We start from the raw sequence: 13888 nt of genomic DNA on the forward strand, positions 1-13888 counted from the left end.
CTGGTGTTTACCTGAGCTAGTTGACCTAACATCTACTTTCGTTGATCAACTTTGGCAAATGTCGTAGATTCTGTCAATCACTTTTAGCGAACAAGACCCAATTTTGACTGTGTTGCAAATGTACATTTCCCAACTTAATTACAACTTAACAGAATCTTTCAAAAGGCTGCAGGTTACAGCCACTCAGAAGAAGTATATTGTTCACCTGGTACCTGTAGTTGTCAAAACAAGCGAGGATGACTAATGTATTCGCGTCGAAGTTGCCTGGCTGTGCCTGCCCATTTGATAGAACATGGAAGCCATTTAGACTTGGCTCGAACAATAATTCCAATATAATTGAGCATTACATCTTCCAAGAATTTAGTCGCAAAAAAATAACAAAGTTCTCCAAAATGCCTATCCCAGTCGAATATGTCAATGGCAAAAAGTACTTTACGGTTCTTGGTTAATTTCCCTTCCCAGCCGGGTCAATAGTGAGCAAACACTAACTGAACTTGACAGAAAATAATCCGGAGGTGATGAACGCACTTGCTCCAAAGCTAGGACTCTCTCCTCGACTCAAATTCCATGACGTATATTCACTCACAGAGCGCTCACTTCTTGCCATGATTCCACGGCCTTGCCTTGCTCTTCTCGTCATTATTCCTCGCACACCAGCATGGTATGCTGAGCGGAAGGCTGAAGACGACGCAAAGCCTGAGTACACAGGATTTGGTGCCGATGAGCCTGTTGTTTGGTTCAAACAGACCATCGGGCATGCGTGTGGCTCGTATGGTCTTACACATCTTGCCATCAATGGACCTGCCAGGCATTTTGTTGAACCTGGCTCGATTCTGGCGAGAATCAGAGAGGAAGCTCTACCGTTGAAAATTGAAGAGCGAGCCCAGTATTTGTACGATAATAAGGAGTTCGAAGAGGCTCATCAAAGTGTAGCAGAGATGGGTGATACTGTTGCTCCTGATGCGGAGGGAGGAAATGAAGCTGGGCACTTTATAGCTTTCATTAAGGGCGATGATGGAAAGCTGTGGGAGCTGGAAGGTAGTCGGAAGGGACCTATTGAGCGTGGTCAGTTGGCGGATGACGAGGATGTTTTGAGTGAGAAAGCGCTTGCGTTGGGGATTGGCAGAATTATTGAGTTAGAAAAGGCCAGTGGAGGAGGTGAACTGAGATTCAGCTGTATTGCTCTTGCTGAGGGTTGATGCAGGGGTATAGCTGTGCTAGATCATTTGAAATGGGAAGAGGACCGCGAGAGACTAGAATAATTAATGAATAACATGAAGAAACCAACCCCATTTCTCCTCAGGGCTGTGATCCACCTGCACCACGAAATAATTTGAAGGTGTAAGTTCAGGATCCCAGGGAATAAACGTCACTTGACCACGTTAGCTGATAGTACCAAAATCTTGTTCGGAATTCATTTCATTAAGTTTAGAGACTTCGAAAAATCTATCTATAGCGCTCTCATTATCTCATTCGAGTGGCGTGTTAGCCAAACACCCTAATCCGGTTGTAAAGTTCTACCAATACCAACCCATTAAGCTACCTTTTTAGGCATTTATTGAAGACAAAACCGTATGTAAGTAGTATCTCTAGCTGTTTAATCGGCTTTAATAGCACTGGAATATCAGTTAGCAAGATCTACTCCAGAGTGTTTCGGGGTAGTGCATTTGGAATGGAGAACTTACCCATAAATCCTCCGCACAAACGCATATGCCGTCAAGAAGCCTACAGTTCCGCAGAGTAACCCATAAACAACACACGCAATAAAACTATAACTGAAGAAAAGCAGGCTGCTGATGAACCCTTCAATGTGGAGTTTTGTCAGATAATACCAGATGCAGTAGACAAAAACCCAAACAGCACTACCGCCACCCACGAAGAAAGAATGCCACCACCAATTATAGTCTTCGCTACAAAGCTTGATGTAAATAGTGACAACTGTGACCTCGGCAATGGTGAGTATCAAGATGACGGAGACAACCGATAGGAATCCAAAGACATAATAGTAACCGCTTTTATCTTGCCAAAGCGATTGGAAGACGTAAAGTAGTTCGATGAAGATGACCGCAAAAGGAATGAGACCAGCCAGTAGAATCGACTGATATGGTTGTATGTACCATGGTTGGCCTAGCGGTAGCTGCCGTGGAAGAGCCGTCGTCTTTGTGGGATGTTCCCAGGCCCCAGTGCGGAGATAGCCGTACCAACTCCCTACATACACAAGGGGAACCTGGATACATAGCCAGAGTAGGATAAGTCCAATAAGCGTACCGAATGGCAGGGCTGTGGATGAAGCTTGAGCCCAGACGAATAAATTCAGAATGAACACCAATGCGAATAGAAGTCCGGGAAAGAGCGCAGCGGTAATGAGGGTATTCTTTCTCCAATTCTTGCCTCCAAAAGTCTTGTAGACGCGACCAGAAAAGTAGCCTGAGAAGATACCAGCAAAGACGAAAAGTCCAACTCCACAGCTGACGAACCCACCCCGGAAACTGGGATTGAGGACGCCCAGGCTGCTTAGGAAAAGCAGTCCAAAAGCCACGAAAATCAGTTGCATTCCAGATCCGACAAGTGGTGCAAGAACGTAACCATAAGCAGGAGCCCGGAAGACATCACCATGTAGCAATTTCCAGCCGGTGACATCTTCTAAAGCTTCATCGTCAGAAGAAACGTCAGCATCGTTCTCCATGTCAGCGACTTGGTCAAGCAAGCCTGAACTAGTTTTCTCTCCTTTTGGTGTTCTCGCCCCGCTTCTAGGTTTTCTCTTAAGCTTTGATTTACCCTCTTCCACTGAGGCATCCTTGTAAGTCTTGATGTCGCCTCGAATCGTCCGGGCGAGAATCATAGCTACAATTGCACTCAATGAACCAGAAATGATGATAGAGTTGATGATCGCAAGCCAATGGATCCTCGAACCTTCTTCCTGATTGACAAAATACATATCCCAACGATGCGCCCATTCAATCTTATCGTCTTCGCGCCAGTATACAGAGTATGTATACGGGACATCTAGCGTCGCACCGTCGTTGATATCCATATCGCTCTCATGCGGATGGTACGAGGAATGTGGGTATAGATCCGAAAAGTCGGTCGAGTTTGGCTGAATGTACAATTCCATAGGTGTTTCAACCTCATTCAGGTCTTCTGGACATCCATCTGCAAGTCGTTTGTCCTGTCCGACACTTTTCGTATACACTTCAAAAGCAACGACAACCTTTCCGCCCCTTTCGCCGTCCTTTCCAGGGGCTTTCCGGTAACGAATGACAATCGTGAGATGGTTGTTGATGTAGTATCGATTTCTGCCGGAACTAAGCTCGATATCTTTATATCCAATCTTGAATCCCGCAGCGTAGTACTTTTTCGTTTTGTCCACCGTCACAAAGCTCGTCGCACCAGGCAGATTATCCACAATCCATTCGGCCACATAACCATCCCGCACCATCTCTCGAGCCCTTTTCAGATCCTTTCTTGTGATGGTTTTCGAGCATAGAAAGTTACAGGGCGAGTCTTTCCCCATCACCAGCTCGATGTCGGATTGTGTGATTCGATCACCTCGTAGAACCTCTCCCAGGTTTAGTGAGATCGTTTGCCCACTCAACAGCGGGAGTCCTGCTTGATGGGCTCCTTTGGGCGGGCATACGAATGGCAGATCATAGTATGCATACTGTAATTGGGTATTGTCTGAGTAGACCTTGTTGACTAAGAGAGGAATTGCTTCGTCGTTTTTGTAGCTTTTGACGGACCAACCTAGAGTACCAGTTAGGCACATCTCAGACGGGATTGAATTGCCATTTCCTCCTACCTGGGATATAAAACGCCTGGGTAACTGAAGCTACTTGAAGAATTGTTACTATCTTCCCCAAAACTCCTGTCAACCGGAAATCTGCGGCCATGTTGACACGCTATGCGCTATTCATGAAGTATCTCGGTCTCGACCACCCCTTTGGCGCCTTCCACTTCAAGTTGTAATTATGTCCTGCTATCTGATGTGTCGAGTTTAACCTGTAAATAAAAGTAACTGTCCTCCGTTCAGTGCCGAAGACCTGCAAGGTGCCGTGTTGGGTATGTGGAATTGAAACGCGTGGCGGACTACAGCATACAAACGAGTGTAATGGCACAAAGTGCCGTTGTAGATGGATGGAAAAGTACGACGGGGCCGGGTAATTGCGAGGCTCTTGAATAATAGCAGTAACAAAGCAGATATAGAGTGCCAATCAGGGCAACAAACTGGTCGTGTCTTCGCAATGAAAATACCTGAGCAGGAAGTGCTAGAACGAAGAATCTCTCATGGCTGTGACATTTCTCCTGATTTGGTGGTCAGAGTGTTTGCTTGGCCAGATCGGGATGCTATTTTGGGGGCCACCAGGTGCACGATAACGGCAGTGACCGGTAGCAATTGGAAATTAAAATTTACATGTTCAGAAACAAAATATATGAAACCGTAGGATACTTAGAGTATTAGAATGTACAAAAATGTCTGATCATTCGACTGAATACCGGTTCCACTCGTTCCAGGTTGGTTAAAGTAGACCTCGGCATAGAATTCCTCTCAGCCTTGTGGATTCCCTCAGCAACATCAAACACAACCTCACAAACATCACCAACCCTCGCATCACTCCAACTCCTCACCCATCATGGAGTTCCTCCCAACCCTCCAATCAACATTCGACCCCCAAAAACCCTCCCTCTTCGAACTCCTCTCGGAAGCCCAACTTTCCTCCCTCCTTCCCCCCTCCCTCCGCTACCTGCTCACAGTAGCCACCCACCGACACCCACGCTACCTCCTCCGCGTCCTAAACTCCTTCGATGAACTCTACGCCCTCATCATGCTCCTGGTAGAACGCCACTACCTCACCACCCACGGCGGTGGCTTCACCGAGAACTTCTACGGTTTGAAGCGGGAAAAGGCGTTATCCGTTGGCGAAATACCGCGGGCGCAGATCGGCGCGCCGGGACATGTTCGAAGTGCGTTGAAATTGGGAAAGGGGGATGTATGGAAGAATCTCGCTATAATGGTCGGACTGCCGTATCTTAAGAGGAAATTGGATGAGAGTTACGAGATCAATGCTCCTCGCGCTTTGCTAGGCGGGAATTACACGCGAATGCCTGCGAACCCGACGATAAAGCAGAGGATATTACATTACTATCGATGGTTTCTGCGGAATGTGTATCCGAGTATCAATGCGGCTTATTATTTTGCGGTGTTGGCTTTCAATATATCCTACCTATTTGACAACTCGAGGTTCCATAATCCATTTTTCTGGTTGGTTGGAACGAGGATGAGGAGGTTAGGAGAGGAGGATTACCGTGCTATTAGTGCGTTGTCCGAACCGAAGCCGAGTACGGGGCCAGCGGGTGGGAATCTCGGGGTTACCAGTATTTTCAGTCCAAGAGTTATGGGAGAACGGGCGTTGGGAAGTTTAAAAGTGCTATTACCGACCAGTATCTTCGCATTAAAGTTCTTGGAATGGTGGCACGCGAGCGATTTCGCAAGACAACTAAGCAGAAAAGCTGCGGAAGGGATTGAACTACCGCCGCCTGTAGTCAGTGGACTCTCAACTCTAAGTACCAGATTCAGTCCTTCAAATAAAACCTCATCAACCGACATCCAATCTCAAACCGAAAACAGCGAGTCACAGAAAATGGAAGCCAAAAACCCACCCATAGCCTCCACAACCCTCCTCCCCATCCTCACCGTCCCCATCCCCTCAAACACAGAACTCTGTCCCATCTGCGAGCAAGAAATTACGACCGCGACAGCCTGCCAAACAGGTTTCGTATTCTGCTACCCTTGTATCCATCGCTGGCTCGAGGGGAATCATGAGAAGCAGGAGGCATGGATGGAAGGCAGAGAAGGGAAGTGGGAGAGTGGGAAGGGGAGGTGTGCTGTTACGGGTAGACGGGTGTTAGGGGGGACGGAGGGGTTGAGGAGGATTATGGTGTAGAATTTTTTGGGGGTGTTGGTGGAGGTTTTGATTTGTATATATGGGAATGGTGAGGCGTCTGGTTTATGGGATGGGATGTGTGATACCCGATGTGGATTTAGGATGGTTGGGTATAGTGTAATTGAATCTATCACAACACTAACTACTGCAGCAATAACTAAAAAATTATACCCCTCAAAATAACCCACTGTTCACCTCCTCTCCCAAATAATGAGACAGCTAAGTCCTAATCTGTTACCATACTCCCTATCTCTACTCCTCAATTAACACCCTCACAAACGGCATATAAATATTATATTAAGAACATCACAAACGCCTAAACACATTTCACCCAAACCATCTCCATAAAAACCTATATCTTAAAAAAAAGCGACATTCTCATTCTTACATATATAGCAAGCACCCCCAACTTCTACCACCCTCCCACCTGCACCCACGAACCTAAATATGTCAGCCCGATGAACTTCAGGCCAAGATACCGACACACTAGCGGACAAACCCTCAACACCCAAACTGCCCAGTTAAGGGTAAACGACAGAATTGTAAAGTCGTTGAAAGCATAAGTCTGTGAGTCAGTTCTTACGTGAAAGTGGACTACGACTTCTTCTCATATAAAAAACGTGACATGCCTCATCTCATAGTAGCAAACCTTCTCGGAAGCAGAGTTCCAAAGTCTACAAGGTCACTCAACAACGACGAAGGAGATATAGTGTAACATCGTGTCACTCCGATCAAACGAGTACCATCTCATCATTGCTCCTTCCTTTTGTCGACTAATACCCCTTCCTAACATGACATAGAATAAAATGAAAGACGAAGATTGAGTTTCAATGAGACCTACCTGCTAACACAATAGTTCTACCTTGAGGTTATCTCTTTCCCGAAATTGAAGGTATGTACGGAAATATGTATACGCTCGATTATCTCATCTCTTGCGCTCAAAACTCGCCCAAAACGCCACGCCCATATTCAAAACATCAAGCTCTTATCAACAAAAACCCCACCAAATCAATCCACGCTATATACAACCCTCAACTCCAAACCCAATCCTCACTCAAAACCGCTGATACCCACCACCACCCCCCATCTGCCCGCCATGAGCCCGCGGCGACCTCTGCGTCTCACTCACCGACCTAGGTTGAAACCTCCCCGAATACCCACCCGAATGCGCCGTCTGCGCCGACGCAACGAGTCCTCTCGCCGGGTTCGAGTAATTGGAATGGAGCGAGGTTGAGGAAGCGCTGAAGCCTAATTGTGGTGACACGGGTGACTGGCTTGGGAAGGGGAAACTAGGGCTTGCGGAGCGGGTGGGTGAGAAAGCTGCGTTGCTGAAGCCGGCTGTTTGGACGGAGGCGACGAGACCGCGGGGTTGGTAGTTGTGGTTGTTGTATTGAGGGGATTGGGTTGAGAATGGGAGGGTGGGAGTTTGGTTAGAGTAGGCTCCTGTGTGGGCGTTGCCTGCGTCGTTAATGAGACCGCCTTGGTTTCCGCCATGCCATTCGTTTGCGCGGAAAGGGAGATTTCCTAGTAAAGTAGCTGGTTGTACTGCGCTTGCACTTTCGGAGAATGTTGGGGTTTCGGCGCGTGAAGGATAATCACTGACGTGCGTCCTGGCAATTGAATGGGCGTCCATATCCCGATCCTTTTCAGGTGTTGCATGGGCTGCACTCCAGCCGCCTAGTGCATCATCTCCTTGATTTGCTAGATCTCTTTCATTCCATCCTCCTTCACCCTTTTTCTTGAGTTCGACATTTTCCCGAAATTGGTCCTCGCGTTCTTTTTCGACTTTGGCGTTGTAAGCGTCTCGTTCGATACGACCGGCCCGTCGTTGTCTGAAGAAGAAGAACAGAAGAGCCATGAACATGAGAGCTGCTGCTCCACCAGCACCGGAATATACTCCAATCTTCGTTCCAGTAGGGAGAGCTTCCCATTTCTGGGCAATTGTCGGATCTGGATGTGTCTCTTTGAAGATTGTCTGGGCGGCTGTGGAGTTGCCCCTAGTTATTTTGTTAGTTTGGTACGATATGTGTCAAAAGAATATACATACCCAATAGACTGAATGCTTTCCCAACTACCACTGCGATCCGCCCAATGATACTCCTTCCCAGTCCCATAATCCTTAACCTCAACCTGCTGCACAAACATCGTATACGGTCCCTTTGTGAAATCCGTCTCACCACCCGCCCACTCAATCGTCCCCTTTGGCATATCCGGATCACCACCCGCCCAGATACCCAATCTCACCGTCGAAGGAGTCTGCGGATAATTATGACCGCCATTAGCTTGCGAATAATTCAAGACCCTAACCGTCACCCCATCAATCATCCACTTCAAATTCTCCGCCGTCCAAACCACAGTATAATTATGGAAATTTTCCCTGACATCCGTGGAAACGGGGTAATACACCGCACGATCAAACGACGTCGTATTTCCTACATTCTCGTTAACACAACCCCAACCTCTCCCGCACATCACATACCTTTCCCAAAATAATTCGTCTGCGCATGCGTCGCATTCCCGCCGACAAACTCCCAATCAATCTCATCCAGATCATCGCTCTGCAGCACAATACTACTCACGATCCCCGTCCCCGTCGCGGCCTTCATCACCACGCTGACGCTGCCAAACATGATGTGCCATAGACTCTGAATCGTGGGACTCTCGCGGCGTTTATTGATCGTGAATTCCGCGCCCTGAGCGCCGTACGCCAGCACGCCATTGGTGATGTTGAAGGTGTTGGTGACGGCCGAGGATTGGTTGAAAATGAATGTGTGTTCGGTGCCCAGCGCGGCGTTGTTCGGACAGGTGGTGTTGAGCGGGTTGCAACTCGTCCATGTCTGCGCTGAGACGGAGGAGAGGATTGAAGCTCCTAGGAGAAAAGAACGGACTCGCATTGTGAGATTAGGAAATTAAAAGGGCTAAAAGAGCGTTTATCGTGAGGACGCCGACGCGTGGTAAGTTTTATAAAGAGTGTGGTATTGACATCTGGCGTCAATAGTGGTAAAGGAATGGAATGTGCAAAGCTGCACAGAGCGAGTCGCCGTGAGGGTGTTGAAGGAGTGTAGGTTCTCGAGATGCTGTGGTTCTCAATTCAAGGTCGCTGTCGCGGGCAGCTTGGATGCAGGGGCCCTTCCATCTAATCTCTCCCGGTGTGCATGGAATTGATTGGGTGTGCTGAAAAGGGGTTCATCCCATCTTTTGCACCCGCAACCCAATCCATTCACGTCTCATCCTCTTCAACTTCCGATTCTGCAATCCCTTCGTTTCAGCTCACATCCAGTGCGCTTGCCATCTCCTCTAAACGTCGACATCCCTCCCCGCGGCATCTCGATCTGATTCCGCGCACATAAGCTTAAACCGCGTAGCTTCACACGAACAGCACCGTCTGTTTTACCACCACAAACTACTATCAGGTACTACTGTGTGTCGATCATCTTGACTCGTGTTCGCTTTCGCACACGATCAACATCGAATTCATTTCCATTGATGCAAATTCCAACTCTGGTACGCTAACTATGATAGAAGCTTACACTTACTTAGCCCAATACCGTCGACTCTACGTTCTAGAAGTGCCAGTTAATCGAAAACACTTTGGGACTACAGAAATCGGATGCCTCGGTTGAAAGAAACAGACAGCGCACCACTAACGCCGAAAGAATTTTATTAGCTTGAGGTTTCGTTTCTATGTGCGTCAGAGTGTTCGAGGAAGTTGTGAGTTTGGGGGTCGATAGGTCCCCCACGTGTCGGCAGTGAAGATCTCTTTGAAACATCGCAACGTGGGCGCGTGCGTGGCTGGCGGTAACAACGTCTGGGCATGTGGGTGGGACAGGTCAACGACAGACGACTTCGCAGGAACACCAAAACCTGCAAAACGATGGGCCATGATTGTCAATGTCACAATGTGAGAAAGGTACGCGTTTATTTGGTTAAAATATTTCATTCCAAGTCTATATTCCCTAAAGATGTCCAAGAAGTGAAATTTCCTCCAGTCTATCGCCAAAAACAAAGAGTGTATACACCCAAACAAGTAAGCCTGAAGACTTGCGGTATCATAATTCCAAGTAACACCACGAGAATGACTCTCGATTTCCAGGCCCAGTTTCTAAAGTTCCCCTTCAATTCATAAAGTCATCGAATTCAAGTCCATCACTTGCAGCCTACTCGCGGCGCATAGTGACGAAACCGTCTTTCATCCCCCCTCCCAAAAAAAAGGAAACCCTTCTGAAAGTCTACGCAAGCGGAGGTTGCAGAAGGGGTACGAAAGTCACGAAAGTCGACGTGATGAAAAGGACGAAGCGGAAAGCTTAGTTGGCGGAGTCCTTGCGAGAACCACGGCGGAGACGGCGCTCAGGCTCAGGTTGAGCCTCGAGTGTGCCCAACAAGCAGACGAGGTCGTGGTCCGCGGTAGCTTGGGTTTGGACATCATCCCACTTGTTGTAGGCATTGGCGCATGGAAAGTCCTGGCAGCCGGAGGTAGGAAGCTCGAGGTTGGCGGGGTATAACATCTTGACATTATTTACGTCGTCTGGGTTGACAATCGCAGAGATGTCAAAAAAGGTGATGCCGTTGAAGGCGTCGAAAGTTACCTCTCCAAGCATTCCGGGGACATTGTCTGCTCCCTCAGAGACAGCGTACCAGTTACCGATCCATCCAGTCGGGAATTCGACCTTCGTGATGCCATGACCCTCGAGCACGAAATTCTCAGGGCTGGCCATGTTCTCCGATCCAGTGAAAACAATGGTCCGGGTGACACTGTCTTGATTTTGGAAGGTCACCGAGTTGGCAGCGGCGACAGCAGCGAGCGCAGCGGCTCCGAAAAGGAGGTTCTTGATGGAATATTGCATTGTGATGATGTTGTTGAGTTGACGTTGAGTGGATTTGGGTTTTCAGGGATTGTGGTTGAGGAATTGTCTGAGTCTGAAGTTGTTTGATTGTGAAGGATGGTGGGTGAGAAAGAACTCTGCTTATATTTTGAGATTTCTAACAAGTTGGTCGGTCGAATTTAGTAGTTGCTGCTAAGAACAAGTAGTCGATCGATGTTGTGTGTGAGGTGAGTCGTCAAGACGGTCTGGTATAGTTTGAGTGTTGCGTGAGGCTAATGATGTCGTAGTGACACTGTCGCGGACAGAAAGCTAAGAATTGCTCTTTAGAGGAAGCTTGGCTTGGGGAGAGAGAGTATATCGGCGATCACAGATCGAGATTTGTAAAAAGGAAGGAGTGAGAGCCTCGACGTCAACGAAGAACTGATAAATAGCACCAAAGGATTGTGATGGGAAGCAAACTAAATTCGGGGGGAGATGGTGGCCTTCATATAGTGAAAGGCGGCCGTGTAGGTCGTGGCAACGCCGGTTGGAGTTTCAGGGAGGGCCATCTCTCATTAGCAGTGTTGGGCCACCGTTTGGTAGGGCATCGGGGGACTTGGTAGCATGGGAATTGAAAACTGGCGCTTTTGGTCGGTTACTGCTCGGGCTGATGCTACTGCTGCTACGGGAGTGGGTCATTGGCAGAGAAACAATGTCTGTAAGGAAGGATCTGCGGCATCCAGAACGTCCTCGCGTCTGCGCGGTCTCTGAGTTTTCTCGCTGATGGTGGTGTGGAGAGGGTGGAGTAACTGGAGTTGACCAGTGTCGAGGACTTGCGCCAGACAGCAAGTCCTGAGAGCCCTCTCAGAGCACTCCTCAAGGCCCAAGGTCTGGGTCACAAGCGAGCAGGTCAACCAAACTTTCTGATCTCCGAACGGAAGGAGTTGCTCACATCTCGCATCTCACACAGTCAGCCGGGTGAGAAGATCAGTACCGACGAGTCCAGGGAAGCTTCTTCAAAATCTCAGACACCTGCATTTGCTCGTCTTGCGCTCCGCCGCTGATTGGCTGCGTACCTGCGCTGGCCATGTGTCAATGTGCTGGACGATGGAAAACGCTGACGGGACCTGAGCGGCGTCAGGGCCAAGACAGGGTAGCAGCCAATCGTGGGGGATGCGGGATCTGCTCCAACGGTCTTCCGTCCCGTAGAGGGGGGAGGGCAGAGAGACCTTGCAACGAAGCATTCCCCCCCCCACCCCTGAGTTTTCGTCTTTGCACAAATCCAGGCACCGCACCGTCGCTGGCCAACTTTTCGACGTGCAAGTTGCCACGCGTTCGAAGAAGCAAAGACAGAAGCAAGAGAAGGGAAAGGCAAAAGAACATTGGCGCAAGCGGTCTTGCGAGTTGGCAGCTGGCAAGGCGAAGCCACGCAGGAACAGCCAAACCGATACTCGATTGCGCACTGGACGCGATGCAGTCGTCCCAACCGACCAGAAAAGTTCCGACATCCCCGTCCCCATTCGTTTCTGCTTCTGGACAGCCTGCAGTGGGTGGGTAATACCGAAACTCATCCTTTCGGTTGTTGAGTCGATAACGTTGACCTCATCGACAATGTTTAGAAAGCGACCACTCGGTGACTACTCACTACCCTACTGACTACAGTACGGTGCAAATTCTGCCTGCAGAGGGAGCAAAATCCTCGCGCTTCTGCACCGGTGCCTTACCAAGTTGGAGTCAATATGGAAAGCGTCCAGGTTGCCAGCGCACCTGCTGTACTTGGTTTTTCACTGACAACGCCGAGATCACTTGTTTATTGCTGACGTCGAAAAGACAGCGCGCTCACGAATCACCGCTGCCATCACATTTTCCAGTTTTGCATTGAGATGACCTCCGTTCCTTTTTGGATTTGCGTGGATCGACATGCACCCATTGGAAAATTCTGTCCAGACCTCGAGATCAGAGGCCAGTGACTAAAGTCCTTGCATGTCAAGTCTTCAGTCCACGCGCGTGACTCGTGACAATACTCAACCACGAACGGCTGTCCTTGAACAACATTGATGCCCACAAAACACGCCTTTGCTTTGGTCGACTCCAAGCACCAGCAAGCAACACACTCGAAGGTCGAGAACGTTGTCCCGGGCAACTTGACACAAAGGCAAAGTCAAAGCCTAAGGAAACCAATCACGACTTCGTAGGATTCCCACCTGCGGTGGAACTATTCCATCATAAGCGGGTGGGCAACACAGGCCCTAAGCAAAGCAAGTTGATCGAATCAGAGAAATGCCGCAACAAGTCTTCTCCTAGAATTTTCATGCCCTCTGACTGGTAGAAGCAGACGAGCAGTGTGTGTGCCAAAAAGTAAAAATCCATGCTCCGGTCAGGTACGGCGAGATGATCGGCAGGTACAGGCCAACGGCTCAGGTACGCAGACGACCGCTCCCTGCTTACCCTGTAGCTGGAATCGCTGTCACTTGACATGTGACAGTGAAAACTCAGAAGAGTTGCAGGCAGGCTCCGCAATGATAGAATTCTGCATTTTCATACCCGCATTGAGATTCTGGCTGAATTCGAGAATCCATAGCCCAGACTGCTGGAACAATTCCACGCTTCCGGAGGGCGAAAACTACCCCTCTTGGTCGACGCCAATCGGGGGTGGATCCCACACGATTCCGCTATCGATAACCGATTAAGCAATGCGCCCGCCAACCTGATAACGACGGCGCCGATGGTTTTTGCGGCAGACATGCGCACTTGCAAACTCAACCGCCTGGAAAGTAGATAGTAATCCAGCGCTTTCGCGGTGGGAAATTTGAAAATCGTCATCGAGTCAGGTCCGCGAATTTTCGCGTTATTTCGTGAATGGCCCGTTTGCACAAGTGCGGTCGAGAATGTTCATCTATCCACGCTTGGCAAGTAGTCTCCGGGTCGCGACCAAATATCCATTGGATATTCAACAGGCCCAAGGAGTACCCAAATCAATCCTAGTCTCCTTCTGACCTTGGTTGAGATTGGTAATGGAAACGAATTGAAAAGAAAAGAAAGAACAGCCGAACAGGGAATAAAATAATCACTGAATGAGGAGATATGCTGTGGCTGCATACACTATCCCGACTTCAAGACCACTGCCAGCACTGGGATGAGACG

The 13888-nt window shown here is 48.9% G+C and overlaps 5 protein-coding genes across 5 annotated transcripts; 2 read left to right on the forward strand and 3 right to left on the reverse strand.

The window, feature by feature from the left end:
- Nucleotides 1-392: 392 nt before the first annotated feature.
- On the forward strand, nucleotides 393-1199 carry GLAREA_04667 (Cysteine proteinase; the record flags this gene model as incomplete). The annotated part of the gene is made up of 2 exons (XM_008087044.1): nucleotides 393-444; nucleotides 502-1199. The coding sequence occupies 2 exons, from the start codon at nucleotides 393-395 to the stop codon at nucleotides 1197-1199; spliced, it is 750 nt and encodes a 249-aa protein (XP_008085235.1).
- Nucleotides 1200-1597: 398 nt separating this feature from the next.
- Nucleotides 1598-3890, reverse strand: GLAREA_04668 (uncharacterized protein; the record flags this gene model as incomplete). The annotated part of the gene is made up of 3 exons (XM_008087045.1): nucleotides 1598-1616; nucleotides 1686-3744; nucleotides 3800-3890. The coding sequence occupies 3 exons, from the start codon at nucleotides 3888-3890 to the stop codon at nucleotides 1598-1600; spliced, it is 2169 nt and encodes a 722-aa protein (XP_008085236.1).
- Nucleotides 3891-4631: 741 nt separating this feature from the next.
- On the forward strand, nucleotides 4632-5942 carry GLAREA_04669 (RING/U-box; the record flags this gene model as incomplete). The annotated part of the gene is made up of 1 exon (XM_008087046.1): nucleotides 4632-5942. The coding sequence occupies one exon, from the start codon at nucleotides 4632-4634 to the stop codon at nucleotides 5940-5942; it is 1311 nt and encodes a 436-aa protein (XP_008085237.1).
- Nucleotides 5943-6996: 1054 nt separating this feature from the next.
- On the reverse strand, nucleotides 6997-8836 carry GLAREA_04670 (Concanavalin A-like lectins/glucanase; the record flags this gene model as incomplete). Its single annotated transcript, XM_008087047.1, has 3 exons — nucleotides 6997-7939; nucleotides 7990-8374; nucleotides 8422-8836. The coding sequence occupies 3 exons, from the start codon at nucleotides 8834-8836 to the stop codon at nucleotides 6997-6999; spliced, it is 1743 nt and encodes a 580-aa protein (XP_008085238.1).
- Nucleotides 8837-10246: 1410 nt separating this feature from the next.
- On the reverse strand, nucleotides 10247-10786 carry GLAREA_04671 (uncharacterized protein; the record flags this gene model as incomplete). Its single annotated transcript, XM_008087048.1, has 1 exon — nucleotides 10247-10786. The coding sequence occupies one exon, from the start codon at nucleotides 10784-10786 to the stop codon at nucleotides 10247-10249; it is 540 nt and encodes a 179-aa protein (XP_008085239.1).
- Between the last annotated feature and the right edge of the window lie 3102 nt (nucleotides 10787-13888).

Source organism: Glarea lozoyensis (genome assembly GCF_000409485.1).
Source record: "Glarea lozoyensis ATCC 20868 chromosome Unknown GLAREA5, whole genome shotgun sequence".
NCBI lineage: Eukaryota > Fungi > Ascomycota > Leotiomycetes > Helotiales > Helotiaceae > Glarea > Glarea lozoyensis.